At 46.2% G+C, this 27,989-nt stretch overlaps 2 protein-coding genes across 3 annotated transcripts; both read left to right on the forward strand.

Moving 5' to 3' along the window:
• The first annotated feature begins 180 nt into the window (after nucleotides 1-180).
• Nucleotides 181-16,106, forward strand: LOC144155839 (deoxynucleotidyltransferase terminal-interacting protein 1). The gene has a single exon (XM_077687519.1). It carries the CDS (start codon nucleotides 190-192, stop codon nucleotides 1,513-1,515), a length of 1,326 nt encoding a protein of 441 aa, XP_077543645.1. The 5' UTR covers nucleotides 181-189; the 3' UTR covers nucleotides 1,516-16,106.
• Nucleotides 16,107-24,825: 8,719 nt separating this feature from the next.
• LOC144155840 (bolA-like protein 3) lies at nucleotides 24,826-27,542 on the forward strand. 2 transcript variants are annotated; one of them, XM_077687520.1, is made up of 4 exons: nucleotides 24,826-24,968; nucleotides 25,089-25,203; nucleotides 25,317-25,450; nucleotides 26,316-27,542. In XM_077687520.1, the coding sequence occupies exons 1-4, from the start codon at nucleotides 24,930-24,932 to the stop codon at nucleotides 26,367-26,369; spliced, it is 342 nt and encodes a 113-aa protein (XP_077543646.1). In that variant the 5' UTR covers nucleotides 24,826-24,929; the 3' UTR covers nucleotides 26,370-27,542. The 2 variants fall into 2 exon arrangements, with proteins under 2 accessions (XP_077543646.1, XP_077543647.1); XM_077687521.1 differs by lacking the exon at nucleotides 26,316-27,542 and adding an exon at nucleotides 25,491-25,767 and having other exon boundaries at nucleotides 24,827-24,968; nucleotides 25,317-25,405.
• The last annotated feature ends 447 nt before the right edge of the window (nucleotides 27,543-27,989 follow it).

A 27,989-nucleotide genomic window follows, 5' to 3' on the forward strand; every position in this document is an offset into this window, starting at 1 on the left:
GGAAGACTTCGAACAAGAATTGACTAGTCTTTGTGCTAAATTCCCACGAATTCATGTGAGCCAATCCGCATCCATGTCAAAAATGGCCGCTCCTAATCAATCGAGCATAAGCTAGCTGTGCTAGCGCTAGCTTATTTAAGCTAGCTAGCATAGCCCGTTGTTCTTCCTAGTGCAGCCGTATTTCTTAACATGGCGTCTATAATACCGGAGATAAGGATCTATTCTCCATCTGACAAAGGTGACGATACTTCTGATTCAGATCGTAGCAGAAAGATCGGGGACGGAACTGATCGCAGGACGGCTCTGTTGTTCCGTAGCTCTTGTGAAGTGTTTGCAAACGACGATTCAAACATGGTACCGTGGCTGAATACATTCAACATGCGGCCGTATAATCTATCGTGCCTACCGTCCAGCATGTCTTATCGTCCATCGTGTCGGTCACAATCTGTGGCCATCAGCCGGGCAAAGTTGGGTTGCATTACAAGTTCCGCGAAATCGCTCGATGTGCTGCGCCAGAACCTACAGAGGAGTATCAACCGGGAAATAGACGAAATACTACAGCGGTATCTGGAGAAGTTTTTCAAGCCTGGCTTGGAGAATGTGCGCATCAACAACGGCGAGCACTCGATATCGGAGCAGCACATCCAGGCCGTGTGTCGACAGATCTTGGAGGAAGCCAAGAAGATGTACCACGGCAGTTACACTCGGGGCAACAGTCCAACCTCCGACTACAACATCGACTCGGGTCGCAACAGCCCGTCGGAGCTGAAGCTGGGCCGGTTCCTGGGCAAGCAGGCGTCGTCGGGTCGCAAGCGGCGGGAGAACTCGGACTCGGACTCCGAGGCCAGCCTGCAGCTGGTGAAGAAGAAGAAAGGCCGGCCGCCGTTGCACCACCAGGGCGGGGCGCTGTCCGGCCGCTCGACGCCGTGTAAGCTGAAGGCAGACGCCGTCAAGCGCGAGGGCCCCAAGTGGGACCCGGCGCGGCTGCAGCCCGGCACGCACTTCATCATGGGCGCCAAGGCCAACAAGGCGCTGGGCCTGGGCGCCACTCGCGGCCGCCTCTACATCAAGCACCCGGAGGTGTTCAAGTACTCCGGCGACCAGGAGGACAAGCAGTGGCTGTACGAACACAGCCAGATGCCAGCCACGGGCGGCAAGGCCTACATGCTGCTCGTCGAGGACATTCGCGAGCTGGCCGAGACGGACGAGTATCGCGGCAGCCCGGGGCTCATGCTTGACGAGATTGTGGGCTTCTGCGTGCCCGACGGCATGCTGGCCAAGATGCAGGCCGCCATGCTGGCCATGCGCACGGACCTGCCGGCCGGTGCGCGCCGTCGCGGAGGCCGACCGGGGGACCTGCGGCACGACGACGGCTCGGCGTCACCCGCCGAGGAACCCCTGGGAGCGTCGCCCTTTGGCCAGGGCTTCGAGGACGTATCGCCGGCCGCCTCGGACGTGAGCGCCACTCTGGAGCCCCCGCTCACTGCGCCCTTTGAGCTGGGCCTCAGCCCGTGAGCACTGTGCTGCAGTGCTGGAATGAGGTCCTGCTGTAATGCTCCGCATCGGATTGTGCTGGCAAGGAGTGGCTATGTGCGACCAAGCCTTAAGGTGTATTAATGTACTACAGGTGCAAAGGGCATACAGATGTGTCGCGTGTTGCTTTTCCCGGCAGGCCTTTCATGGCACTCTCCAAGTGGACGTACCTGCAGGGATAACTGAAGCCTTCATGAGTAAGCATTACATTAATAGTTTTGTGCTGTTTAATGTGTTGGACCCAAAAGTTGACGGGGTGATCAGGCAGTGACCGGTATGCGTCTGCTGTTTAGACAGACAGCTGTTATCCTTGAAAGCATGCCTGTTTACTGGGCTGGCTTGCAGGCCACACGTGCGTTATCCTCGAGACTTGTCACAGCTCCACAAAATGCAGGGTATGGATCTTAGCTAACTGGTGGGCTGATTCTAGGGGGTGACCAGTAGAAGCTTGCCTTCAAGGACAGCACCCGTGTAGACCGGCCGCTCATCTCGTAAACTTTGGCTGCGGGCAGTACGGAAACTGTTGAGGACAAACAATAGCTTGCATACGCTCACTTAATTTTTGTTGCAGCAACTGCCGTGAACTTGTTTCAAAAGTAATAGCAGTTGACAAGCTGATTACGTTTCTGTAATTATCCCCCTATACAGGAAAAGTGACCATGTGATAAAGCAATCCCTCGTGACTGTTAACTATAAGTAGTGGGCACTATACCAGCTTTTTCTGCAAACTGTAGCCTGAGAGGCCACTTTGCATGTCTAAGGCTTATAGCACTTAGGCTGTAAGGTTGATTTATAAGTATCAATGGATGCATATTGCCATTGTACACGATAAGATTGAGCTTGCTGGCTTTTGCGCAGAAAAATTTTTTTGTCCTTTACAGAAAATGTTTAGCATTTGCTTGTGTGCAGTCGCACAGTTAAGAAGGGAAGCTATACAACGTTTTGCGAGGGTTTAGCCCTTAAAGAACATGCTATAGCCCTCCCACAAAGTAATAACAGATGACATTATTCTTCAGTGGTAGTTGAACCACCTTTTCAGGATTTTAGACCCCGTCCGGGTCCTGCTGTAAATGCATTAGATTGAAAGCTGATATTTACCGTTTACCAGCATAGCGGGTCAGACTGCACAGTTTTGCTTTACTAGTTCATCCGAAGGTTTTGAAGCTTCTCATCAGCCTTATCTCCCACTTGCTTATAAGTGCCCCACACAAGTATGCTTGAACACCGTCTCTAGAAACCATGGTGAAAGTGTTAGGTAGGCTTTGGTGCCATATACAGGGTGTTACATCGATAAATGAGCATCTTTAAAAAATTTTCTTGATCACACCGCTGCTTTAACACTAACAACAACGGCACTTATCTCCATATTAAGAAAATCAACGAAACCGATTTTCACCTATGGGAAAATGGCAGACAGTATGGATGTTCATGCCCAACTTGGAACAGCAGCGCCACTTGCTGTATGCGGAACGGAATGCGCGATGGTAGTTCATGGTGGGAAGGAGCCAAATGAGGCGACAGAAAATTAAAAAACCTCTTTCATCAATAGTTTATGATGGTCACAAATAGTTCAGTGAGCGTTTATATGAATCAATAAAATATTCCCATGGTTAATTGTTACCAGTGCTGATAAACTTTTTATAGTGGAGCTGGTTAGGTCGAGCATTATCCGTCCATCGCACCAAAAAACCTTGAAGTTGAGGGAAAGTAGTGAAGAGGCAAGGAGCAGGTGTTGGGAGTGTGCGCCTAAAGAAAAAAAATGTGGTTAGGGAGATCCCGGGAATCGAACCGGGGACCTTTATGCCATGAAACCGGCAACCTAACCCCTGGGCCACCCCAAAGGCTCGAGGGACACTGGGTTAGCAGCGGCGGGGGGCAATAACATGTGCAGTGTCAGCCAATTGGAAAGAAAAAAACTCTTTCTGTGGTCGTAATCGAACCTATGTCCCTCGCACTATGAAACTGGCATCTGTCCAGTTGAGCTATCATCGCATTCCGGGCGCGTAGCAGTTCCTTTGGATTCGTAGTGTGGACGTTAGCTTTGGACTTGCCACGGGTTCTAGCGCATGCTAATGCGGTCCACTTTGGGAGAGATGTGAAAGCCTGCGGAAGAAACGATCTGGGCCTGCCAGTCATGGAGAACTTTCAGCAGCAAGTCCAGAAAAATAATGTGAGGTACAACATCCGTGTCTCTGACAAAGGGCGAGGGGCCGCTAGCTCTGCTGTTTCTCCAGCTACTAGTGCATGCACCACTAGTGCAAGCTGCGCCATTTTTTTTATATATGTTTTCAGATCGTCTGTTGTCTGGTGTGCCAGGTTACTCAGCTTTCTGAAATCAGACTGGGGACTCCTTTAATTTGTTCGTGTTGTACTTTTATTGCATACGTATGTGTCTACTTGTGACGTGCCTTTATGAGGTCGTTCACTGCAGACAGAAAGGCAGTCTGTTCGTCTGCAGTGAATGATCTCGTAACAGCATGTCGCAAGCACAGACACTCATACACAGAATACTAAAAGTAAAATGAGAACCAACATGAACGAAGAATTGTAAGCCCGATTTCGGAAAGCTGGGCTATTGTCACAGCAGACGACAGACGATCTGAAAGCAGATTTTAAAAAAATCTGTTTATTGGTGTTGGCAAAGATGAACCGTGAGAATATTTTATTATGGCTGGTATCAGCTGTTATGAAACTATTTGTGATTATCGTAAACTAGTGATGAGGAGAGGTTTTTATCTTTCACCGCATTTGGTTCCGGCATTGTGCGTTTCATTCTGCATACGGCAGGTGGTGTCGCCATTCCAAGTTGGACATGAACGTCCAAATAGGCCGCCATTTTTTCATAGGTGAAAATCGTTTTATTTTCTGAATAAGCAGGTAAGGGCCATTGCCGTCCTTGATGTTCAACAAAATAGACCGCAAAGTGCGATCTTCGTGTAAAGTTTGGGTGCAAAGAGAGCAGCGGTTTTCTCAGAAAACAATTTTATAGGTGCTCATTTATCGATGTAACACCCTGTATAACTATAGAAAGGGATGTATGACTTTCGTAAACTTCAGATTTCTTTCTTTCATTCTTTTTGTTTTCTGTTGTGGCTGGTTACTAGAAGCCGTCCATGACGAAAATGGCCCAATAATATCCCGATTAATTTAACTAAAATAAGGTTTTCATGCTGCTTTGCATATGAAGAAGAGACGAGAGTGAACAGGTGCAAACATTACACTGAAGAGTTCAGCATAAAAGGTCACTTAAATTCATTAAAGAAAAGACCTTTGGTGGTGTGACCTGAGACTGTAAGCAAAAAGAGCTTTCTCTTGTCTTAGATGCCAGGTGTTGTACGAGGTGTTGAAGTAGACCTGAGGAAATGTATACCAGTGATGCCCCATATGGTCACTGGATACGTCACAAGGTTCACATGTCTGAGTAGTGCCAATTGGTAGTGCCAAAAAATTCAACATGGTGGCAGATCACTGGGCAAGTGGGCTGTATCGTAGTGCAGGGCTACGGAATAATTTAGACTCTGGCGTGATTCATAGTGTGCTGAAATCTTCTGCACGTGCCGAGGTGTTTCGTTTTACGTCTCCGTTGGCTGCTGGAAAAACTCTTGCTGCTGAATGTGTTGGCCACTGAGGCACCACAAGTATAATAAGGCGCTACAACAGAGCTTGCATTCACTGATGTCCAGTTAGTGCCTAGGATACTGCTCAATTTTCTTTCTCTCAAAGTAACAATAAGGGGTCATGTGATGTCTCTAATTTTATCACGAAAAATCATGTGTGCCTGGCTCCAAGAAAATAATTGGCACGTAACTGTGTTTGCGTGTTCCAACACATTGTTGCCATAATCACTTTCTCCCACTAACTGGGGATAACTACTCTGTAGCGGGTAATCGTGTAGAGTGACGTTTCCACTCCCCACAGGGGGGAACGAGGAGCGGCAGTGCAATCATGTAGTCCCTTTTTCCGGTGCATGCCATCAAATTTGACTCGTTTGCATCCGCTATGAGTCACCCCCTTGAGGACAAGACTCGCCCAGTTTTTTTGCAGTGTGCAACGATTTCCTTTGTGTGTTGCTAGGAGCCTTCTGATTTAACTACTTTGAGCTAGCTGATGGCATCCTGCTAGTCTCTTGATAATCCATTGGCAAATTTCTCATCCTGTTCCAAGCTGTCCAATGTGAAATCAGGGCCTCTCCCGCAGACTTCCAACTGGTCCTGTCACGTGTCATCTGAATCCATTTATTTGCACCCAAGTTTCTTGTATCGCCGTCCTCCACCAGGTCTCTTGCCTTCTCCTATTTGCTGCTTTGTCCCTGGGTAACCACTGTGTAGTTCCTGTGGTTCACTTGTATCTGGTCCATGGCATGACGTGCCTCACCCTGATCCGTGATGTGCACTTAGTATTCCTGTGAACTGGAAAAAAATGGCAAAGTTACAGCTGCACAAAATGTGCTGGGAAATCGTGAAAGGTTTGTTGTTGGCAGTGCTTTTTGCAGCGAAACTGCATATTACTACTACCCCCCCCCCCCCCCCCCCCTTCCCCCCTCCGTTCTCATTCCGGTGAAGATTCTTTACTTGGCACCGCTCCTTCGCTCATTCTCGCCACCACCGACGCCTTTTTGGCAAGTTTTATACCCCTTGCCGCCACCGACGCTTCTTTCACAAGTTGTGCAATTGACTGGTAACGGCGCTGGCGCTGTTGTCAGCATTTGCTTTTATAAAGTCACAGCAAAAGAAGCGCAAAATCAATATTTCATATCACCTGAAGGATACCAAAAGTGTGTCTTCTTTTTTTTTTTTTTTTTTTTTTTGCTGAGTCTTGCGCTCTGCATATGTGACCAGCAGTAACATACCATTGCAACATTGGTGCGCATTCCTTTCCCCATGTTGTGACCACATATAGAGCATTGATAGTGTTGTGATTACTCTGAAGGGGAAGTGTGTGAGAGGTTACGAAGTTGCTCTTGTGTGAAAGAGAAAAGCCTCAAATGACAGCGACTGTGCATTATCATGAATGGGTGGTCGAACTGTCTCGTCGGGACCTGGTAACCGTTGTTTATTTCTTCGGTTCAGTTCTTGTTCTCTTCTGGTTTCCAGTTCTGGTTTTGTTCTGGTTCAACTCCCTGTACATATGCACATGTATATATTGCGAATCAGAAATGGGAAATGAGGGGCTCGGTGAATTAAGACAGAATAAGGGTTGGCAGTCAAGGGGAGAATGTGGTAGGTCATAGAAAAAGATGAAGAATTTTTTGAGTCAGAAAGGAAGTGGTGAAAAAATGCCCGCCGGGTGGGATCCGAACCCCCGACCTCCAGAATACCGGCCTGGTGCGATAACCACTACGCTCCCGGCGGGGCTGTTTCCCCACCACTTTCTCGGGTATTTGTGTTAAGGTATTTTTTGTTATATATATATGTATAAAAGGTCTAGGCCCACTCGTCACAAGGCCACTCGTCATAGGCCAACTCGTCACAGGTAAACTGGCCAAGAATGCCAACTTGTCATAGAGCATTTCGTTCGAGGAATTCTCGTGTTACCGGAATATTCCTCGCACGGAAAACTCGCATTACGAGCTTGTTTTGGAATGTTAAAGTGATGTTTCTGCCTTCTATGCATAGCCTTTATAAAAAAAGCGAGTGTGCACCAGTTTTTGGCGGAGGAAGTTAGGTTAATATACTGTCACACCTCCTCAATTATATGAAAATGATAATTGGATTCACATTTCTATTACAAGGCACGCAGAAAAAGTAAACAAAATGGTACAAATAACGCAGTGAATAGGAATAGTTGTGCATGAAATGAAAAATGCTGTTTATTCTACTCGCTTTGTTCTGTTGCACTATTTGTACTATTGTAATGGCGTCCCGCACTCTCCTTGTGTGCGTGTCCTCAAGGCTGAGTTCTGTCGTTCTTCCCTACATTAGTTTAGAAGCGGATGTTCTGGGCAATATTCTGAAGCGTGTTGACTGGGGCTCCGCTGTCGTGACCAGCCAGGATTCTTGCAATGCGATCTTGGTTGACATCTTGGTATTTGTGTGTGAGGCGGGGAGGTGCATGCTGTCCCACGTCTAACTGGGCCATCATAAGTTCCGGCAGCCCTCGCTCATCCTTTAGGCACTTCAAGCTGAACAACGCTTCATCTGCGTTTAGAGGGTCATCACCCTCCCCAACTACAGCTCTAACTAAAGTACCATTGCCTGTACCAGCTAAGTACCCAACCTCAACGCCCCTGTGCGATCAGCGCTTCAAAGAAATGCAGATCGTGCTGACCTCTCCCCCCCGCCCCCCTTTTCCCCCAAAGAAAAAAATAACCAGCCCTGCAGGGCGTTATACACACGTGCAGGTCATAGAGACCACTCAAGCCCCCCCTCGCTCTCCTAAACAGCCGTGACGAGTTAACCATTGTAGAAACCAGCTTCAGGCCTGCTTTCAACGCCAATTTCCGGTCAGCGCTTTGAGGCTTTTGTTCACAGGGATGCGGTGAAACGAAATCCTTGTGACAAAAAGACACCTTGCCCGAGAGTTCCTATCTTGAGATGGCATTTTACCAAAAGGCCGGTGTGACGAGTTGGCCTACGAGTTTTTTGGTGACAAATATATACATATATATATATATACATGCATATAGCGAATCAGAATAGGAAATGAGGGGCTCGTTGAAAATAAGACAGAAATAAAGTTTGGCAGTCAAGAAAACCTCGGAAAGCAAAGGGGAGGATAATGTAGGTCATAGAAACAGATAAATAATTTGGAAAGAAAGAAAGTGGAGAAAAAATGCCCCGCCAGGTGGGATCCGAACCCACGACCTCATATATGAAAGCATGCAGTGCCCCATTACGTGAAAATCTAGCGTCAGCAGATTGAGCAATGGTTTTAACCGAAAGTGCAAAGAAAGCAAGAAAAAAAATAATTAGGTCAATTTCGGTCTGAGATTCAAATTTGGAGTCCAACATGCATCCATCACATCACACCCGATCCTTGGCTTTAGCACACAAAAGGTGGGCCTAGTGAATGCATCATGGCCTTCTACTTAGAAACATGTTAGAAGCATGTACTGAGGCATACAGGAGTAATTTGAGCATGCTAATTACAAAAGCAGCAAAGCATGTTTATCGAAATAGCGTAAATGTGAGGCTTATGGGGGCAACGAAAAAGGCAGGAGTGAAGAAAGTGAGGCAAAGGGGAAAAGGATCATGGTGAGGGGCACAGTCGTACTACTGGAGGCCTACAGGACTAATTTGAGCATGTTAATTACAAAAGGAGCAGAGGGCATTAATGCTAATAGCTTGTATGTACAGGGCAAACGAGAGCAATTGGCCAAGCCAGTAGCACAGTCAGTAACACAGAGAAGAAGAAGTCTCCACTCTAGGGTCATCACATAGCTTGCAGTGCTTGGGGAAATATTTTGGATACCAATGGGTAACCAGGCAGTAGAAGCAACTTTTTGACACGTGCCTGCTTGCTGTGTAAAGACACAGACTAGCTTCAGAAACCATTCCAATTTCTTCTATTCCCTTTTGCTGTATTTCTGAGGGAGATTGTTTTGCCATGGCAGGCATTGATTTTCTCTAGCCCCATTTTCTGCTGTTCACCACATCTAGGTGTTTAGACAGGGTTCAGTGCCTGCCATCTTCTCCTGCAGCATCATTGAAAGAGATCGTTCATCTTGAGCTAATGACTAGTATGATGGCGTTTTCGCCAGCTCTTAGTTGCTTCATATCTTGCAGCAGGACCACATTTGTGATCGACTCGGGCGATATTGCTGCTGCGCTCAATCTTGTTCGTCATCATCGTCATAATCATCATCATCAGCCCATTTTATGGGCTGCAGGATGAAGGCCTCTCCCACTGTTTTCCAACTGCTCCTATCCTACGCTGTTCGTATACATTCTTCGTCACCAAATTTCCTTATCTCATCCCTACATTGAGTTACTGCTCTTCTGCTTCATCTAGTCCCATCTTTCAGTACCCAATTTATTATCCTGGTGGTTCACCGGTTGTCAGTTCTCTGCACTACATCTTTTTTTGCTATTGCGCATGGTGCAATCTTGGAATTTAGCTGCCAGCAACTAGTCTCTTGGCACAATGGTGCGACTGGTTGACTGAGTGACCGAGACGATTAAAATAACCGGTTAAGTAGTCCCTCAGTGGCAGCCCCCTGTAAACTCGGTAGATTCGGACTGTTTTTATAGAAGTTGGTGGTTATCTACAGCTTACCATGGGTGTATCTCTCTTGGGGTGTTGGTGAGCTGTTGATTGATTGTAGGGTTTAACACGCCGACGCAACGCAGGCGATGAGGCGCGCCATAGTGGAGGGCTCCGGATTCATTTTGACCACCTGGGGATCTTTAATGTGCGCCAAAATGTCGAACACACGGGCGTTTTTGCTTTTTGCCTCCATCAGAAAAGCGGTCGCCATGGCCGGGAATCGAACCCGCGTCCTCGTGCTCAGCAGCACAACGCCTTAGCCACTGAGCCATCACGGCGGGTAAGTTAGTGAGCTGTACCTGCTGACTCCTGCTCTCTTTAATCTCTGTCTCAGGAGCAATGATCCTTAAAGGGGCACTGAAGTGATGTTGGTCTTATTTGTGGCTGCATTGTACAGTTCAATTCGTATAATTTATTATTTGACTATTTAGTGGGGGTCTACAGCCTTAGTTTTTTAATAAGAGGTAATGTCCTTCGTCCCAGTTGTCCACTGTCACGGTAGAAGCTGGGATCCAGATGGCAAAAACCGGTTCCAAGTATTAAAAAATTCGTAAAAAATTAAAAAAAAATCTTAGGGCCTTCATATTTTGATATAGGATGGCTTATATTGCCCCTGGAAAAATGTCTCTGAGCATAGCATTTATGTTTAGAGGCAATACTGACTTTCAGGGTATCAGTGTAAGCTTGGTCTATGTAAGCTGGCTTTTCCACATTGCATGTTGCGCAGTGAAGCACGGCCATCTGCAGAGGGAGTATGATTACAGAAAATGGCTCTAACTCTTGTGTTATCAAAAGTATCCCGAAACAAATTATATGATAATTAGCTGCTAGGACGACTATACCTTTATGCAGAGTTTCATGTACTTGCCTTAATTAGACAGTTGACAGTGAGGTTGTGAAGGTTACAGAATTACAGTAATCTCTCGTTAACTCGAACTTGGACATCTCGAAATACAGGTTAAGTCAAAAAATTTGTTCGCCGTGCATTTATCTGCCATAGATGCCATGTATTTGCCCCCCTTTATCTTGAAAAGCTTTTGGGGGGGACCGCGGATATCTCGAATTGTTGACAGAGAGGACACGAGACAAAGTTTGCCACAGGCAGCTGAAACGGTCTCCGCTGTAACGCCTAGCTCCCACGATGCACCGAACGCAGTCATGAATGGCAAATTTGTGAATGGCAGTCATGAATGGAATGCTGTCAGCGCCTGCATTGTTGAGAGAGCTGTGGATGATGCAGCATAAGGATGAAGAGAAGCCTTGAGAAGTGCTTACAACGACAGAAGCAACAAAGATGCTGCGCCTGCTTCGCAGCAAGGTAGAATATAGCGGTGGCAACCTACGATTGATGTGATGCATGTAGCAGCTCGAAAACGCTTTTCTAGGACCGGATGCGAATGCGAAACAGGGGAGCATCATGCAGTTCTTTCTTCAGAAATAGAGTAGCCGACCGTTTTTTCGGACACCAAAAATTCAGACTTGCTGGATATTTCAAACTTTCCCGAGGAACTGCCAGATGTCCCATAGGAGTAATGACTCGCGGATTTTTTGGACTGCTCTCTTATTTGGACTATTTTTTGTTCCCCTCCAGGTCCGAAAAATCGGACGGCTTTGGTAACGAAAATTTGTTTTTCGTGCAAACTTTTTTGCCTTTATTATGAAAGCTCCCCTGTGCAGTGGAGCTTTTGTTACCAGCATTAGCTGTATTTCAGTGACCTGGCCACAAACTTTCGTTATTTCGCTTAACTCGAAACTCCACTTATCTCGAAAATTTCAGCGGATTTTACTACTTCGAGTTAACGAGCGATTACTGTACTGTCTGCTGACAATACATGGCCATCTATGGAGGGAGTATGGTTGCAGGAAACGGCTGTAACTGTTGTTTTACCGGAACTATTCAGGAAAAAAAATATATATGACAGTTAGCCACAAATGACTCTAAAATTAACGACTGTAACTATCCAGAAAAAATTATATATGACAATTAGGTGAAGGTGACTCTAACATTAAGCATAAGAAAGAAGCCAAAACTAAACGGAATCTTTGAAAAGACAACGCATAGCTCTGCTGCTTCAACAGATTTCACACTGGGTGGAACTGGGTTTACTTGGAGTGCACAATCCATAAGCACCCACTCATGCGGTTCCACGGCGCCGTCGTCCCTCGTAACCAAGTGAACAAAGGGGACACCGAAAACACAAGAGATAGAATGAGCAGGAAAGCGGAAGAGGAAAGTATGGTGACGGTGTGAGGGGGAGGGCGGTATGCTGAGGCAGTGCCAGGCGTTTTCTCCGGCGGTGACGCACTGCGAGAGAACGAAGAGGCCACCGAAAATGGAGTGAGCAAGAAAGCGGAGGGTGAAAGTATGGCAATGTCCACTGCAGTGACCCGCTACGAAACAGCGCCATTGTATACGCGCGCCTTTGTGCCTTTCGCTGATGCGGTGGTGACTTCGTGAGACGCAGCAGGTATGCGGAGCCACCCAGAAAACTGCAGTTCGCTCTGTGCACAAATTTCGCATTAGGGAGTATCGTAATCGTCACCCATTTTTTTATTTTCATCTATTTGGTGGTTAATAACGACCTTTTGTTTGTTTGCGCACAAGCTGTACAGGTTAAACATTCTGGCAGTGTGCTAAATTTAGCGCCGTAGACTTGCCAGTGTTTCGTCATAACCACTGTCAGCAAATCGGCAGGGAAGATGCTGTGAAGCACTCCTGAATGCACTTTTCGTGCTAAAAAACGCTTGTAAATGTACTGAAAAAACGAAAAACATGGCCCTCATATCCTAGACTTCAATCTCGTGAGGTAATTACAAAATGTTTGTGACTCGCTTCATTGTCCCTTCCACTGGCAAGGAACTGCGGCGCATAGCCTAAATACAGCATGAGCCTTTTTGTAATGCTTCCTGCACTGTATAGCCAGATTGCTCAAAAGGAGTGGAAGATCTGCCCTTTTTTTTTTTTTTTTTTTTGCCTCATATTGAGCAAGTAAGATGAAGTGCAAGTTTTCTACAACTTCAAGGCAGGAATTTCATAAGTATGCGCACATCCATTTCAATGGCACATTTTTCCCGCCTTGGTGGTCACTATCATACCAAGAAAAATGTGCTGCTTTTGTGTTAGTTTGCACAGGCTTGTATTCTTACTGCCTGTTTGGTAGTGGTCCCTCAAGACTTCCAAAAACTCGATCGATGCCATTCCTTCCACCTTGGTAAATTTTCTAAACAAGAATATTTCGGTGAATATACAAGGTTCATTTTGAAAACCCGGTCTTGTGATGCAGCTGGTTCCTTTTCCTTCAAGAGTTTGCTCATTTTTTGCACATTCAGGATGCATTCTATCAGCTTGCATATCTCGTCTCTTATATTGCATGCCGTGGCTTTATTATTTTTTTTTTTCGTTCCAATGACAATGCATTATGCTTTGTATTTTTGGTGTTCTTGATTTGCTGTAATGGGAATGATACAGTGGTAACAGTGCATAAGCAGTGCTGCGTCTAGCGGTGCTAAATGGTGTTGACAACAAATTTGCTGTTGTGCCTTGGCGGCTAAGCCATCAGCACCTGCACGTGAGTTTGAGTATAACGCTTGTACAATGCAGCTGCGCTTTGGTAGGATTGAAGTGAGGAGATACCAACATGCGAAAAGCTCAGTGACTAGCCGGTAATTACAACTGGTTAAACCAATCCGAAGCCCTTCACCACGCTATGCCCAGTAAATTAAATGTTACGCACTGAAATTTTAATGCCATCGTGGCTGCTGGAATTTGTGTCTGCCCTCAATGTAGGCAAATAATTGCAAGTGCACTGCCCCTAAAGTGAATGAGAAGCAGGTGATGACACGGCATTGTCCCTATTAGGGAGAAGGGTTGTGATTTCTCTCCCCAGGAGGAAAAGAGGAAGGCCATTTGTAAGGACTGGGGTGGTTTCCCACTGCCCTTTCTGATTTGGTTATTGAATTTTTGTGATCCTGTGGTGAAATGATGGTCAGCTTTGCTGTATCATCAGTAAACCCCAAATCTTGAACCTTTTGATGTTGAGAACAAACACTTAATTGCACAAGTATGTGAGCGTGAACAGAACAGCAAATGTTTCTTGGTATTCCTCTAAGAAAGGAATCATTTATTTAAAGGCAGTGAGTCCTTTTTACCAGAACTATCCAAGTCCATAAATTTGTTTCTGTTCTTGTTGTTGAATTTTAGTATTTGGTGTGTAGTTGAAAAGATGTCGTTTACATGTGATCGTTTACATGTGAGATTTTGTGCAGCACTGATGGGCTTCAGTAAGCAGGCCCATGAAGAAGGCTGGTTGGCACTACAAGGAGTCATATCGCTTGTTACATATATGTGCCCATAATATCACTCGACTGAAAATTTTATTGTCAATATAAAAAGTTGCAACTAGAAAAAGTTGATGAATTGTTTCTACTGTGTCAGATCTGTTTATCTCCTAATTTGTCTTTTTAAATAACCCACTTTAGGCCAGATCTATCAAATCCGAGGAGGATAGGAAAATAGTACCGTTTGTTGATAATTCAGAGCACAAATTTCACTATTGTAACCTCCAGTAGAAATGTTTTGCACCTCTGGTAATTTTCAATACTATGGCAAAGTAAAAAAAAAACAGTGAAGCAAAAGCATGGTGAACACAAACACAAGCTAGCCCAAAGTTCTCATCATTAGAGTGCCACACTGTTCCGACATGGGTGGTGTAGTTTTGATCTATGAGACTGTGACAAAGTGAATGTTTTCAGGTATCTGTCGCACAAAGGTTACCTTATCAAAAAGGCTTCAGTCAATCGGTTGGAGTTGTTTTCATTGGCAGTAGAGTGATGTGGCAAACAAGGGCTAAACTCGGAACATTACTTTAAGGCAGAACCATCTCAGGGTAGAATAAAGCAATGGAAAAGATTTCAGCTCTCTGGTTCAGGAGATCGCAGGGGTCCAGAAAGCAATTGTTGTCAAATATCAGAGAGCTAGGTGCAAATGGAAAAGATTTCTGCTAGATACGGTAACAAAGGAGCCCTTGCTAATAACAAGCAACCACTTGCAGAAGCAGCATGCCGAGTTGCCACATTTAAATACCCATCTTGAGACACCACTGCTGTAGTTGTAATTCCCATTTCCACTGAAGTCCAGTTTCACCAAATAGGGCTGTCCGTAGCCATTCCTGCTACAGGGATGGTGGCTTTGCTGGCTTGTGGTTATCTTCAAAGAGTTTTACATGTGTGCGATCTTTCAAAATATCCTGGTTCTGTATATGCACCATTGTTTGTATTCTTGTGAAAGAGCTTTTTTGTGTGTGTGTGTGCACTTGTTGACTCTGAGGGAAGTGTAATGGTGTATGGATATATATATTCAAGAGCTTATAAACACTGGAATGTTGAGAGATGCGCATGTAGTGTTTTGTGAGAAGTGCATTCGTTATCGGACAGTGGTAAGTACGGAATGGTCACCGCTTAATTAAAGAGGCCATGGAGACAAAACACAAGCTTGGTTCATCAAAAAGGCTGCTTTGCCCAAAAACGGTGGTACCCATTTTAGTGCTAACTTGAAACAATTAATTTAATTTAGATAAAGAAAAATGGACGAAGCAGTAGCAACTTACCCCCAACTTTCTTGCTCAGCCCTTTGACATCACAGGGAATTATTTGTGCTATTGGCAGCTGCCAACGAGAGCCACTGGACTGTGCAGCTCTATTGTGGTGCCTCTAGCTGATTGTCCTACTTGATGCTAACATGCAGTTAAAATGCTGATAACTGTTTTTAGTATTTTTTTCTATTGTGACACTGGTGATGCATAATGCAAATATTGAACATTTTTGAATATTTCTCTCATTTTGTGGTGAAAATATCCTTCGGTGTCGAAATAGAGTTGAGTGAGTTACCTTCAAATTAGACAGGCTTGTATTTCGTCTTCATGGTTCTCTCAATGCTGATGTTCTTTCTGTAGTCCTTGAAACACAGCCACATTATTGAAGGATCTCTTCTGATTTGGTCATCTGTTAAAAATGGAAGGCATGCGATGGTTTGCCGTTTGTTTACTCTTTCTTGAGCTAAGTTGAGCACTGCAAGGTGGCTTGTCTTATGAGCAATGGTACAGTTCAAGACATTTAGAGCACCGTCCTTGTTTTTTTTTCTTAAGCTTCACCATATCAACACGATGCAAGTTCACAGCACTATGCAACAAAAGCTTTCTTTTGCAAATTTTAAGTGAGCGTATGTGAAGCTTCTATGTTGCAGCGCTGGCTAACCAAACGAATCACTTTGCATGTCTGTTTGTTTTGTACTTCTATGTTTGAAAATGAACTGAATGTACTTTGCATCGAGTTTTTATCTTTGTCATTAAAAATTACGAAAAGAGGTGAAAGCTTCTTGAATTTCTTTTTTGTTTTTTATTCCATGCAAACGCAAATGGAAGAATGCATGCTTTATTTGCATGGTGTTCGAGGAAGAAACATTTTCAGCTGCTGGAAGGCATGATTCTCCGTCGTAAAATTTAGCGCAGGACATACAACACAGGAGAGAGAGATGGGTTGCACCAGTCCCGTCTGCCTCCTCTGCGCCAATTTTACTGCGAATACTATGAACCAAATGGCCCAGCCGCAAGCTTTGAGCACGATTCTTATGTGTAGGTGTCACTTGGTATTTTTCTGGATGGTCGAGCTATACAGGTTTGGTCAGGAGTAAATTCTGGCAAATTCTTTCTTGTGCTGTGCCAACAAACTTGCGCTGCTACCACTGCTGCACGAGGCCTTCTGAACTGTAAACCACCTGCAGTCGCTTACATGCTGCCTGTGGCATAGCGGAGAACTTTTTGCATTCATGCTATATTTACTTTTTACTCTGCTTGTACATGCCAGTTAACGTGTAAACTAGCAAGCATTTTGCACCTTTCTTTTTGCATGTGCCTCACTGAGAAAACACTGCACCAAGCTGTTGCAAACAAAGATTATGCTTCATGCATTCCCCGTGATGCTGACCTTACTGTTATTGTGTACGTCCTTGTGATTTTCTGCTGCAGTGAATAATGTGCCCTTTTCAGCCATGCTGCCACGAAAGTGTATTGTTGCAACTCGGAGCCAAGTGACAAAAAATGGGTTTACAGCGCGATTTAACAGGACCTATTGAGCTCGTTCATAACAAATAAAACGTGCGGCACTAAGAGATGAAGAGAAAGGCAGCCAGTTCCTCTGCACATCGTTTTGATTTGGCCTCTGCCTCCCTGTGTGCTAGGGAAGAAAAAAAAAGTATTGTCTGCATCAGTCGCGCTTTCACTGGCAGATTTCTATTTGGCAAATGAGGACAACCCTAATTCATTACAACGTAAAACTTCTCAGTGCTAAAAAAATTACATTTAAACATCTTTTATGTCACTTGGGGATACGCTTGGAGAGAAATTTTTACGAAAAAAAGAATACAGCGGTTTGCCAACCTACAAAGTGTTGCCGCATTATCTGAGCCATTCAAAGGACTTTTTTTTATTGTTTGGCCAAAATTTGGAACAGAGTCATGCACAGAGCATTCTGTTTTGCAAACATGCACGTCACTATTGTTTTAGCTAATACCACTGTTGGCAGTGAGAGCCACCACTGGAGCAACGGCACCAAGATCATTTTGATGTCACAAGTACGATGCCCAAGCCTACCCTCTCTGCAGTGCTAGCAAGTTGCACGCTATATTTGGTTGTAATCCCCCTTTATCTGCGTGTTTTTGTTTTCATTTTCGCTGTCAACACTTGACCTGCACCAGTTGAATTGCGAAACTACAACATAGCCCCCACGAAAACTGGAAAACATTACTCGCAGCATAAAACTCAAAGCAGTACTCAGCAGTGTTCTATTGAACAGTTATACTTTCGCATTCAGAACTCGTCAGGTGTGCTGAGGGTCCTACAATTTCTTATTGTTTAACAATACATAAACACCAGCTTACCATTTTTACAAGCAAGTTAAACAACCAGGCTGACATAAGTGGATGAGTGTCCACGTATGTTTCGATGAATTAAGGTTCATTAATGGTTTACGTGTTGGTTTTGGGGTACGCATTTCTTACACAATTGCAGGCAATCAGTGAAGGAGTAGTTGAATGTTCCTGAAGCCAGTTTGTGATATACTGCTGAATTTAACAATTTGGTCACTTAGATTTATACCAGGTTGTGCTACAATAAATAACCCTTTTTCAAAAATTTGTACAAATGGGTGGCTTGATGGTGCTCAAACTCAAAAAGGGAACAAATCCAATAAAAGAGCAACAATAAACACAGCTGTTAGATGAACATGCCAAAGACAGATTGTCGAAGTATTAGTGTCTCTTTTGCTCCAGACATTATAGACGCCAGAAGGTGACACGCCAGGTTCTTCTGTGCTGACACTGTGGCTGCCCAATGGTGCACTGAGGACTTCCCACATGGAGTCAGGTGGCCTGGCAGGATTCATGACTAAGTCCACAGTATTTCAGTTGCAGTAGTCAGTTGAGAAAACACAACACTTCCTCAATGTCTTGGACCCTGACTCGAACACCAGGCTGCTGGGGTGGCTCCCGGTGAATGTAAAAGGCCCCATTTTGACTTCGGTCCTTGAAAACATTTTCTTTGTGCTTTCCATTAATGACCATATTGAGGCTCTGCTAACATTCTGCCGTCGAAGGTGGTCGGGTGGGCAAACAAAGGTGACTTCAACCTCCAGCAAATGAGTCAGAGCAGCCAACACAGGCTGTTGCCTGCACATTGCGGATGCAACACGCAATCACCTTCTAGGGTCTGGCTGCCGCGACGCTGCACCCTCAAATCAATCACACGACGTCAGTGCGGCCAGCTCCAACAGTGCAACAGTGGGGTCTCAGCATGTTTGTCATTAGAATCAAAGCGCCAGCCTCCCGCTGCTGCACTGGCGAACGAAGCAACACATTCCAATGAAGGCGTCATGGACTTGGTTGCTTCCAGAGAAGTTCTCCTGGCGTTGAGCACAGGGCCTCGCGGATGCAACAAACGGTCGCCTTCTGGGGTGCAGCCGCCTCCGTCACTTGAGCTCGAAGCGCCAGCCTCCCGCCGCTGAACTAGCGAACCAAGCAGCACATACCACGAAGGCGTCGTAGACGTGGTTGCGCCCGGAGATGTCCTGGCATTGGGCACAGGGGCTCGCGGACGCAACAAGCGGTCATCTTCTGGGGTACGGCCGCCTCAGTCACTTGAGCTCGAAGTGCCAGCCTCCCGCCGCCGACCTGGTGAACCAAGCTACAAAGGCGTCGTGGACGTGGTTGCGCCCGTAGAAGCTGACCTGGCGTTGGGAACAGGACCTCGCGGATGCTAAGAGCAAGCCAGCCTCCCGCTGCTGTCATGGCGAACCACGCAGCACATCACCGACGAATTCTTCGTTAGCGTAGTAGTTGTTCGCGAAGTCGTCCTGGCGTTGGGCATCAGGAACTAGCTTCCACTACAGAAGGCGTCGTGGACGTGGTTGCGCCCGTAGAAGCTGACCTGGCGTTGGGAACAGGACCTCGCGGATGCTAAGAGCAAGCCAGCCTCCCGCTGCTGTCATGGCGAACCACGCAGCACATCACCGACGAATTCTTCGTTAGCGTAGTAGTTGTTCGCGAAGTCGTCCTGGCGTTGGGCATCAGGAACTAGCTTCCACTACAGGAGGAGGCCAGCAGGGCTGCAGTAGTGCGTCAAGCGACTGCAGAGCGCTCTCGACCATGGCACTATCACGGTGACGCATGCTTCCATTCCCATTGCAGTTCTGATGGAAGGCAGGCAGACACAGCGAACAGGTGGAGGTTACGATGGACGAACAAGGCTTAGTATGCCAGGAAGCAGGCTTGCGCGGCTGCTAGAACGTAGAATGCCTAGAACCCTAAACGCGAAAATGGCGAAAACTAGTTCAGGCCAGAGGGAACTAAAATCTTCCGGCAGGGGTTATCTCACGCTGCCTCACACGAGAGCACGCGTGAGATACTCCCGCGCTCCCACTCCCAAAAACTCATCTCTGACACGCTGTCTCGCGTGATCTGCGCTCACAGACAATCACATAAGAGCATGCTTGCTCTGTAAACGATCGATCGACTACAGCCTGTGCGTATGCGAGAGCTGCATTCACCCTGCACAAATATCCCTTTGTAGGCAAAAATATAAAGCAAAACAGCCTCACTTAGTGCGTGTTGCTAAAACAGTGCTCTATAAATCATATAATTGCCGTCAAACAGCGTTTGGGCGCAGAAACCAGCGCAAACTTCAAAACTCCACCGAGCGGCCCGTAGCGTTGCGAGGGCGTCTGCACTGAAGCAGCCAACAAAAATGGCGGCACCGCCGCCGAGTTCAAAGTCGAGCGTCGACGCGGGTGAGAGGAAAGAAAACAGAGGAGAGCAGCGAAGAAGGAGGGAGCAGTTGGCGCTAGCTTAGTAATAGCCATGAAGAGAAAATACAACTTCGTTTAATTTGAAAGAACTAGGATTCAGTATCTCACTCGGCTCCATTACAGCCACAAAAGATGTTTTTTTTTAACGAAAAAAAAAAGCAAGTATTTAAAAACTTTCAAATTTTGTGCCACAGTGACGTGTTATGAGCAAGAATGACGTCATACGGGCCAACAATAAAACATAATTTTCAGTGCGTTAACTGCACGTTAGCATTCAAGTGATGCGGTCAAATGGAACTAGAGCCCTCATTACAGACGTCCAGTCATGTGTCGTCGCGACAGGTCAGTTAGGCGGCCGCCAATCTCACAAACAAGGTTCCGTGACGTCGTAGAAAAGTTGCGGGAAATTGGCTAGGGGGTCGCGACTGCTTCACTCGTTTTCTTTAATATCTCCATTATTTGTTCGAAGATTGCGATGATATTGGTATCATTGTTATCGGGACCAAGCAGTCTTTTTAATAAACCCAACTTGTATTTTGTCTTCATGGCTCCAACTGTCTGCGCTCATTAGCGTCATGATGCGCTACTTCGCTTCGCCTCTTCTAGACGGCGCGCACCATCTGAATGAGTCATAGGGAAGGCCATAAAGCGTGTTCGTAGCATATGCTGACGTCTCGGTTCGTAGCGCAGTGGGAAGAGCGCCACGTACCTGCCGTTGCGGCCAGAGAGTCGTGGGATCGGAACCGGGCGCCGCCGCGTCAATGGCACTTTTTCTAGCGACTTCACTTTCGTGACGGATATCACGTCACCAAAATCTTTGTGTAGCCGGGCATAAAACACTTTCGAGTTAAAATACGTACAGCCTATAAAATTCACCTAAAAGTACACAGTAAAGATTTTACCGAGGATAAAACACAATAAAATTGCAATGATTCATGTAAATATACATTAAAACACGTCAAAATGCGCATCTCACTCGTGAAACGAAGCATACGCCTCTTCACTGGAGTAAAAAGGTATATATATATAAATACACATATATGCACACATATATACAAACATGTATACACACATACATACACATAACTACAGCAAATGCCGCAACTCACTCGACATACAAAAAAGCAATATTGGAGAATGACACAGGGTATAAATCTCACAGAGCTGCATTAAAACCACCAAGGCAACGACAGAAACAGGAGCAATAAATGAGCACACTGACGAGGTATACATCAGGATGCTTGCAGTACAGCATCCCGTACTGCAAGAAGGGGAGCCATCGCCCCCTGTTTCGACACCATTGGTGCATGTCCTTCAGACGCAACTGGATTGCCACTCCACGTCCAAGAATAGCGTATATTAAATATAAACGCAAAACCGAAAACATTAGTATGCTTTTCAATTAAAAAGATTTTGTACATCAACACGATAACTATAATGCAAGGTCCATTTGCATATTACTAAATCTAGGTCTTATTTTCTTACTTTTTTGAAGCAGCATTGGAACATATGCAGTGTAGGAACATATGCCTCATATGATTATAAGCCCAGACTGCTATCTGTATAGTTGTCCAGAGACTATAAAACATTTGCTTAGCGCTTGCCCAAGGTACACTAGTGAGCGAAAGAATCTCGAGGCAGCATTACTATGCTTGGATACTCGCCCTCTGTCCGAACAAAAGATTTTGGGCACGTGGGCTGACAAAAGCCTAGCCGTTAAAGCCCTGCTTATATTCCTTAGCAACTCCTCTATGTATTCTCGGCTATAGATTGCAAAAAATCCAACAGACTGCAAAATAATGTCTCACATTTTTTTATATGGACGATAATGTGCTGAAAAGTGGACTGCGGTAATCTGATTCGGCGCCCTGATGTATGCGAGACATTTATTGGTTGCATGTACATAGATCATTCGTCGATTTCACTGTCATTTCTCACACCTTTCTCTTTTTGTCCCCAGTACCCGCACACCAGTGGGAAGTAGCATGCCCAAGATCAGTTTCTCACGCCAACCTCTTCTCCTTTTCAATTTCTCTCTAATCTGTAGTATGAATGCATGTGTCACATAACGTGGTCACCCTAATGCCTTGTAAAATTGTTTGCAGTTATTTAATTAACTGAAGTAGGCATTTTAATTTGTTTTTTAGTGCACCAAGCGTGGAAAATGTTACTGAGAATCCAAAATACGTACGTCCCAATGGACATACGGAAGTGTTAAATACGAATGTCCCATGGACTTCATGGTATGTCCATTGGCTCTGAAACGGTCGTCTACTAGAGCCGTAATGGATGTACATGGGACGGCCGACGAACGTCCGGTGGTTGCGTGGGACTGCTGATGATGTGATGGTGGAGGACACAGGGCAGCACCAGCCAGGCCCTCCAGAAAGGAACGAACTACTCGCATACGGGCGCATGGCCCATGGCATGACCCTTTCACCCGCCAGCACGCACCCTACGGTGCCGGCGTTTCCTGTGGAACACCACATGCAGGTGGGTGTGGGCAGAAGCAGCTTGCATGCATCACTCACTCTCAGTACTTCCTCCCAGAGCGGATGGCCGATGCTGCAGGTCCCACATGTATTATTTATTGATTACTGCTGTTAAAGTCTTTTTATTGTTGACATTTGATGTGCTTATTCTTCCATATAGTGGAACCTCTATGATTCAAGTTTGATTTGATCAATATCCTGGATTAAAAAACCAGTTACCTTGGTTCAAATGTATTTGTGGTAATCAGGAGAGAGACACTTGATAATTGGCCAGCATATGGAGGGCGGGAGAGATGGGGATTGATTGATCAAACTTTATTATGCGAAAGAGTGAGCCCCCCCGGGGGGGACCCGTCGACGGGAACGGAGCCTCATTCCCAGGCCCCGTACCGGGCTAGCAACTCCCGCCCACGCGCCGCTAGGCTCGCGTGGACGTTTGCGGAGGGGCTGAGCCGAAGGATCTCCCATCGCTCATTAAGGGGAAGGGCAGGGTGTGTCGGGTATTGGTGCCTTTAGTGCAGTGCACTCTAGGATGACGTGTTGCAACGTTCCTTTGCTGGCAGAACTGACACAGCTCGGAGTATTAGTGCGGATACATCTTGTGCAGTAGTGTTGGGTGGGCCAGAGACCCTGCCTGTATGCCCCGTATTGTCTGGTCCCTGTGGGTGAGGGAGTGATGAGGCTCAGGTAGTGTTTGTCTAGTTTCCCTGTACATTGTAATATCTTTATACGGAGAGATAGGGAGACCCCCGGGCATAAGGCGCCCTACGGCGAGCGAGAGCGAGAGCGAGAGCGAGAGAGAGAGAGAGAGAGAGAGAGAGAGAGAGAGAGAGAGAGAGAGAGAGAGAGAGAGAGAGAGAGAGAGAGATAAATGTTTAAGGGAGCAAATGGTAGTTGGTGGCAACGTTTTTAGACCTAATCTAAAAACGTTGGCAACGTTTGGTTGGTGGGCCATCACATGGTGGTATGGGTTGGGCGAACACCAGGCTGCTGATGTAGCTCCCGGTGTATGTAAGAGGCCCCCCTTTTCACTTCGGTCCTCTAAAACATTTTCTTTGGACTCTGGAGTATGAGGCTCTCCGCCAGCGACCATTCTGAGGCTCGGCTGACGTTCTGCAGACAATGGTGACCTCAACCTCCAGCTAGTTCCCCTCAGGGACAGCAGAAGAATCAGCCCCACGCGAGAACTCAAGGTCGCCTGACGGCCCCGAGCAGAGATTCACGGCCGCTCGAGCGCACCGCGATGGTTACCACCGCGGCTGTTGTGGGACAGTCAGCGTTTTCATCCGCATTTGCTTCGTCGGCACGGAAATCCAGGGGCACTGCGTAGCCGTTTCCAATCACGCAATCGCGCACGCCGTGCGTCTTCAGCCTATCCTGGACGGGGCACTTGGCGTCGCCGTCGACCTCGTTGACTTTTGTGTGGGACGCGGCATGGAACACGGCTTCGAATAGTGTGCCCTGTTCTCAAAACTTCTTCAAGTGGAGACGCGAGCTCGCGGCTGTTGGCTGAACATTGCGGATGCAATGCAGGAGCTCCAGACCACGACCGGTCGTGCTCCAGACAGCTTACACCGCAGGAAGACACTAGTCGGGCTGCAGTAGTGCGCCTAGCGGACCGCAACGCACACTGGCCTGGGTACGTCCAACGTCCAAGGCCGGCTTTGCTGTAAAACGGCGGAAGGCTCCACGCGAAGTGTACAACACAGCCCGATAGGGCCGCAACCACGGCTGGTTTCGAAACCGCCAACATAGGCGCAACAGGCGTGCCGATCCGGCCACAGAACAGGGAGGATCCGGCGTCTCGCAGTATTTCTTTCTCTATGGTCTCGTCCCGGTCGTGGTCTTGTCTCGCCACGCTTCGGTTGCTTCGGCAGCTTCGGTTCGCCCTCTTTCCTTCATGGGTTCGCCAATGCTGCAAACAGCCATGTTGATTCGGCCGAAGACTTTTGGCGCAACTATGGTAGCCACCATAGCGCAACTGCGAAGGAATAAAACGAAGTCACGAAGTGGTTGGGCACTAGCAAGTTATTTTAATTTTAAAAATAAAATATTAAAGGGTTGTAAAAATTTTACTTTTTACTCCTAAAGAGAAAAGTTTAAGTTTTTAATCGTCAATGTTTTTGTTCTTAATCGACTCCGTTAACTCTAACAGCAATACAATCAAAATAAAATACGCGAAAAGTATATAAAAATATTTCAAAGACGAGAAGTGTGGCAAAGTTAAATAGAAGAGCTAATGTTTTTGTTTAGCCAAAGACGTACGATTGGTACGATTGTCTACGAACATTGAGCAGTCGGTCCGTGCATGGAAGCCGCCTGTGCCGCAAGCCGGGCAAACTTACGATGTCCCGATTTCTCTCTGGTTTCGTTCGGCGTCTTCAGGTTAGCCTTGTTGTTCAAGATTGTGCCATCCGAATTTTGGGCCCTCAAAAACGTTTCGGAAGATTTGTTTCAACAAAAAGAAAACGCGAGTGACACCCTGCTCGCGTATGTCGTTTCCAGGTTCTTAGATTTTTGTCAAACGAAGCGCTCGAAACAAGCGGCGAAAAAAGCTTGTCAAACATTCTGCAAAAGAAGTTTCCTGAAGCAGAAGACATCCAAGTGAAGGACATTTCGGGTAACACCTGCAGAGTGATTGTTTGTAGAACTTGCATAGTGATTGTTTCAACTTTGTCCGTGTAGGACCTTAATTTCGACTCTTTAAGGTGTATGTCCCGTTTCTCTTTCCAGGTGGCTGTGGTGCTATGTACGAAGTGTATGTCCAGTCTACCGCGTTTAAAAATCTCTCCAGGCTGCAGCAGCATCGGTTGGTCAACGAAGTAAGCGACCCCATCGGCTACTTCGCCGGCTTTTCCAGTGTGCACGTGTGTATTTGTAATGTGAATTTTTTTTCTCGTTCTGCAGGCCCTGAAAGCGGAGATACAAGACATGCATGGAATCAGAATAACTACAGCTCTTCCTGGCAAATGATAATTATATTCTGCAGTTCACTAGCTTGTACAGTTTAAAAATGGGTTTGCGATATGGTACCGAGAAATCCGTATTTATATGCATGGTGCTCGCAGCTCGAGTTGGCGCGGCTTTTCGAGTTATAAATAGCTATTAGCTGTAACGCACAAATGCCTGCCGACTGTAAAAGCCTTAGTTTGTGATGCAATAAAATCTTATGGATTTCTTGCAACGCTCGACTGAAGCTGTCATATTCCTAAACTACTAGATTTCAGGTTTACACCAAGTGAGCACACCATTCTTCACATCGTAACTCGGCAGCTCTTAGTAGCTTTTTTGAACTTAAAAAAAAAAACAAAAAATGACGGAGGAAAGGTCGCTGCGGCCGCGAAGAAAATGCGGAGAGAGAAATTACACCATCTTCCCGTGGGGAACCCTGATGAGGATGCGAAGCACCATGGGGGTTCCGTGTGGTTCCATTGTGTTGCTGTTATGTTGAGTGATCTGTTGTTTAGTAGTGCCAGAGTGAATTTCGCGTCCAGGACCACACCGGTGGCAAAGGCACGCAAGTACTGTTGTGTGACGGTGAGTAGGCGGTGGTTCTCGAGGCTCCGAAACTCGTCCATCATGTTCTTGTCGATGGTGTCGTCTCTGTGGTAAAATCAGTAGTCTCCGTCAGCGTTGGTGAGGTAAAGGTTGTTGACGTTGGTGCACCGGCTGAGAGCAACGTACACGCCCTCCTCTTCGCAGCTTTGTCTTCTCCTTCTTCTTCTTCTTCAGTGGTTCCCCTACGGGAAGATGACGGCGGTGGTTGAACGCGAAGCTATCTCGTGATGGATTCTTTGGTTGGACAATCCCTAGGGGCATCCTGCCACAATCATCAGCGGTGCCTGGACAGGCATGCCCAGTGGGGGTGCGGACGGCGGACAACAACGACAAGGGAGGAAGGGACACAGCCCCGAGCATGAGATGCTCCGCATCTAAAAACTCACCATTGTAGCCAATTAAATTTTTTGGTATATAATGCAATCTGAGCAACGCCCCGTAATGAGTACATGCTCTTGTCACAACATTGTGGAGATGACTTCTCAAATTTACAGTGAAAGCTCATTACTTCTAATTTATGGAAAATTCAAAGTATAACATTCAGTTTGGCCAGGCTCCATAGGAGCCTATACATAACCAAGCCTGTTAATTTGAGTAGTGAATACGAGTAGTGAATTTGAGTGAATACGAGTAGGCTGTGCCACAAATATTCGATCTACGCGTCGCTGTGCCGGCGGCTTGTCGCCTGACAAACTGCCAGAGAGACCTACCCACTGCCTACACGCGAGGATGCGTCGCTTCTAAATCGGAGAAAGCAGGTAGAAATTGGGTAAGGCCAATGTGAAACCCCCATGGTGTATGTTTTGAAAGACTTATTCTTGTGGACTACGTCAATGGGGACGTGAGGGCAGGGATGAGTGCATCATACCTCAGGTCACAAGTGCAGAACCTGTTGCTGCAAGTGACGACAAGGGGAGGGATGGAGCACCAGTTGGCCATTCTGCTGCGAAATCATGGCCAGGTAGAATGCCGCCACTTCAGTTTTGAAGAAGGCGAAGAGGAGGCTTTCCATGACGTACGCTTGTTAGAGCAAACAGTGGTGGCTGTCGCCTTAAAGGACAAAAAATGGACTGAATCACGGACATTTTAAAGCATCAAATTGCTGACATGCCCTACTGCTTCCAAATCACAGTGTAATGTTGGTATGATTCAAACTGAGATGGTTTCCCTTTGCGGTTCGAATTAACGAGCTTTTACTGCATATGTTTATACTGTTTTAATTCTGCGGTCATTGTCCCACCGAAAATCATCCCACCAACACAATGGTTGGTTCAAACACTGCAACATGTTTTAGAGGATGTGGTTGGTGTGCTTTTCGATGTAAAGGGACAAATAAAAGTGTGCACAATCCATATTTTGGGATGCTATATTCCAATGTGTGCCCTAATAACTTTCCCACAGAGGATGGCAAGGAGTTTTTGGGTTATACAGTTGACATGAGGCACTGTACAAGTTTTTTATAAATGCGTGTCGTGCGCAAATTCTACCCCAAGTCACTATCAGTCTATACACTGAAGTATTTAAGACGTGATACACATGTAAAAGGATAGCAATCACTAGACTTGCTTACACAAATGTGTAAAAAGATGGGTCTTGGTCGTTGTTGGCTAATGTAACTGGGATTTTTGTGAGGTGGCTTGCAAGGAGCTCTCAAAGATAACAGTGAGCAGAAAACCTTTTGGAAGTGCATTGTACTATGAAAGAAGCTGATTATGTGTTGGTGCACCATTTGCAAAATTGAGATAAGAAGCTCAACTTTCCATGTACGTTTGTTGTAGTAGGCTTGCCGGATGTCATCTTTTCACCTTTTTCCCTTTGAGGACTGGATATGTAAAAGCTACATCTTTT

Source organism: Haemaphysalis longicornis, unplaced genomic scaffold (genome assembly GCF_048455015.1).
Source record: "Haemaphysalis longicornis isolate Haplotype H1 unplaced genomic scaffold, Haemaphysalis longicornis Haplotype H1 scaffold_1, whole genome shotgun sequence".
Classification (NCBI taxonomy): domain Eukaryota; kingdom Metazoa; phylum Arthropoda; class Arachnida; order Ixodida; family Ixodidae; genus Haemaphysalis; species Haemaphysalis longicornis.

Bases quoted from the DNA above. Each gene is read 5' to 3' on its own strand.
- LOC144155839 (XM_077687519.1), top strand. From the start codon at position 190: ATGGCGTCTATAATACCGGAGATAAGGATCTATTCTCCATCTGACAAA.
- LOC144155840 (XM_077687520.1), top strand. From the start codon at position 24,930: ATGTCCCGATTTCTCTCTGGTTTCGTTCGGCGTCTTCAG. The intron at 24,969-25,088 runs GTTAGCCTTGTT...TGTCGTTTCCAG, and splicing joins GTTTCGTTCGGCGTCTTCAG to GTTCTTAGATTTTTGTCAAA. The intron at 25,204-25,316 runs GTAACACCTGCA...TTCTCTTTCCAG, and splicing joins CCAAGTGAAGGACATTTCGG to GTGGCTGTGGTGCTATGTAC.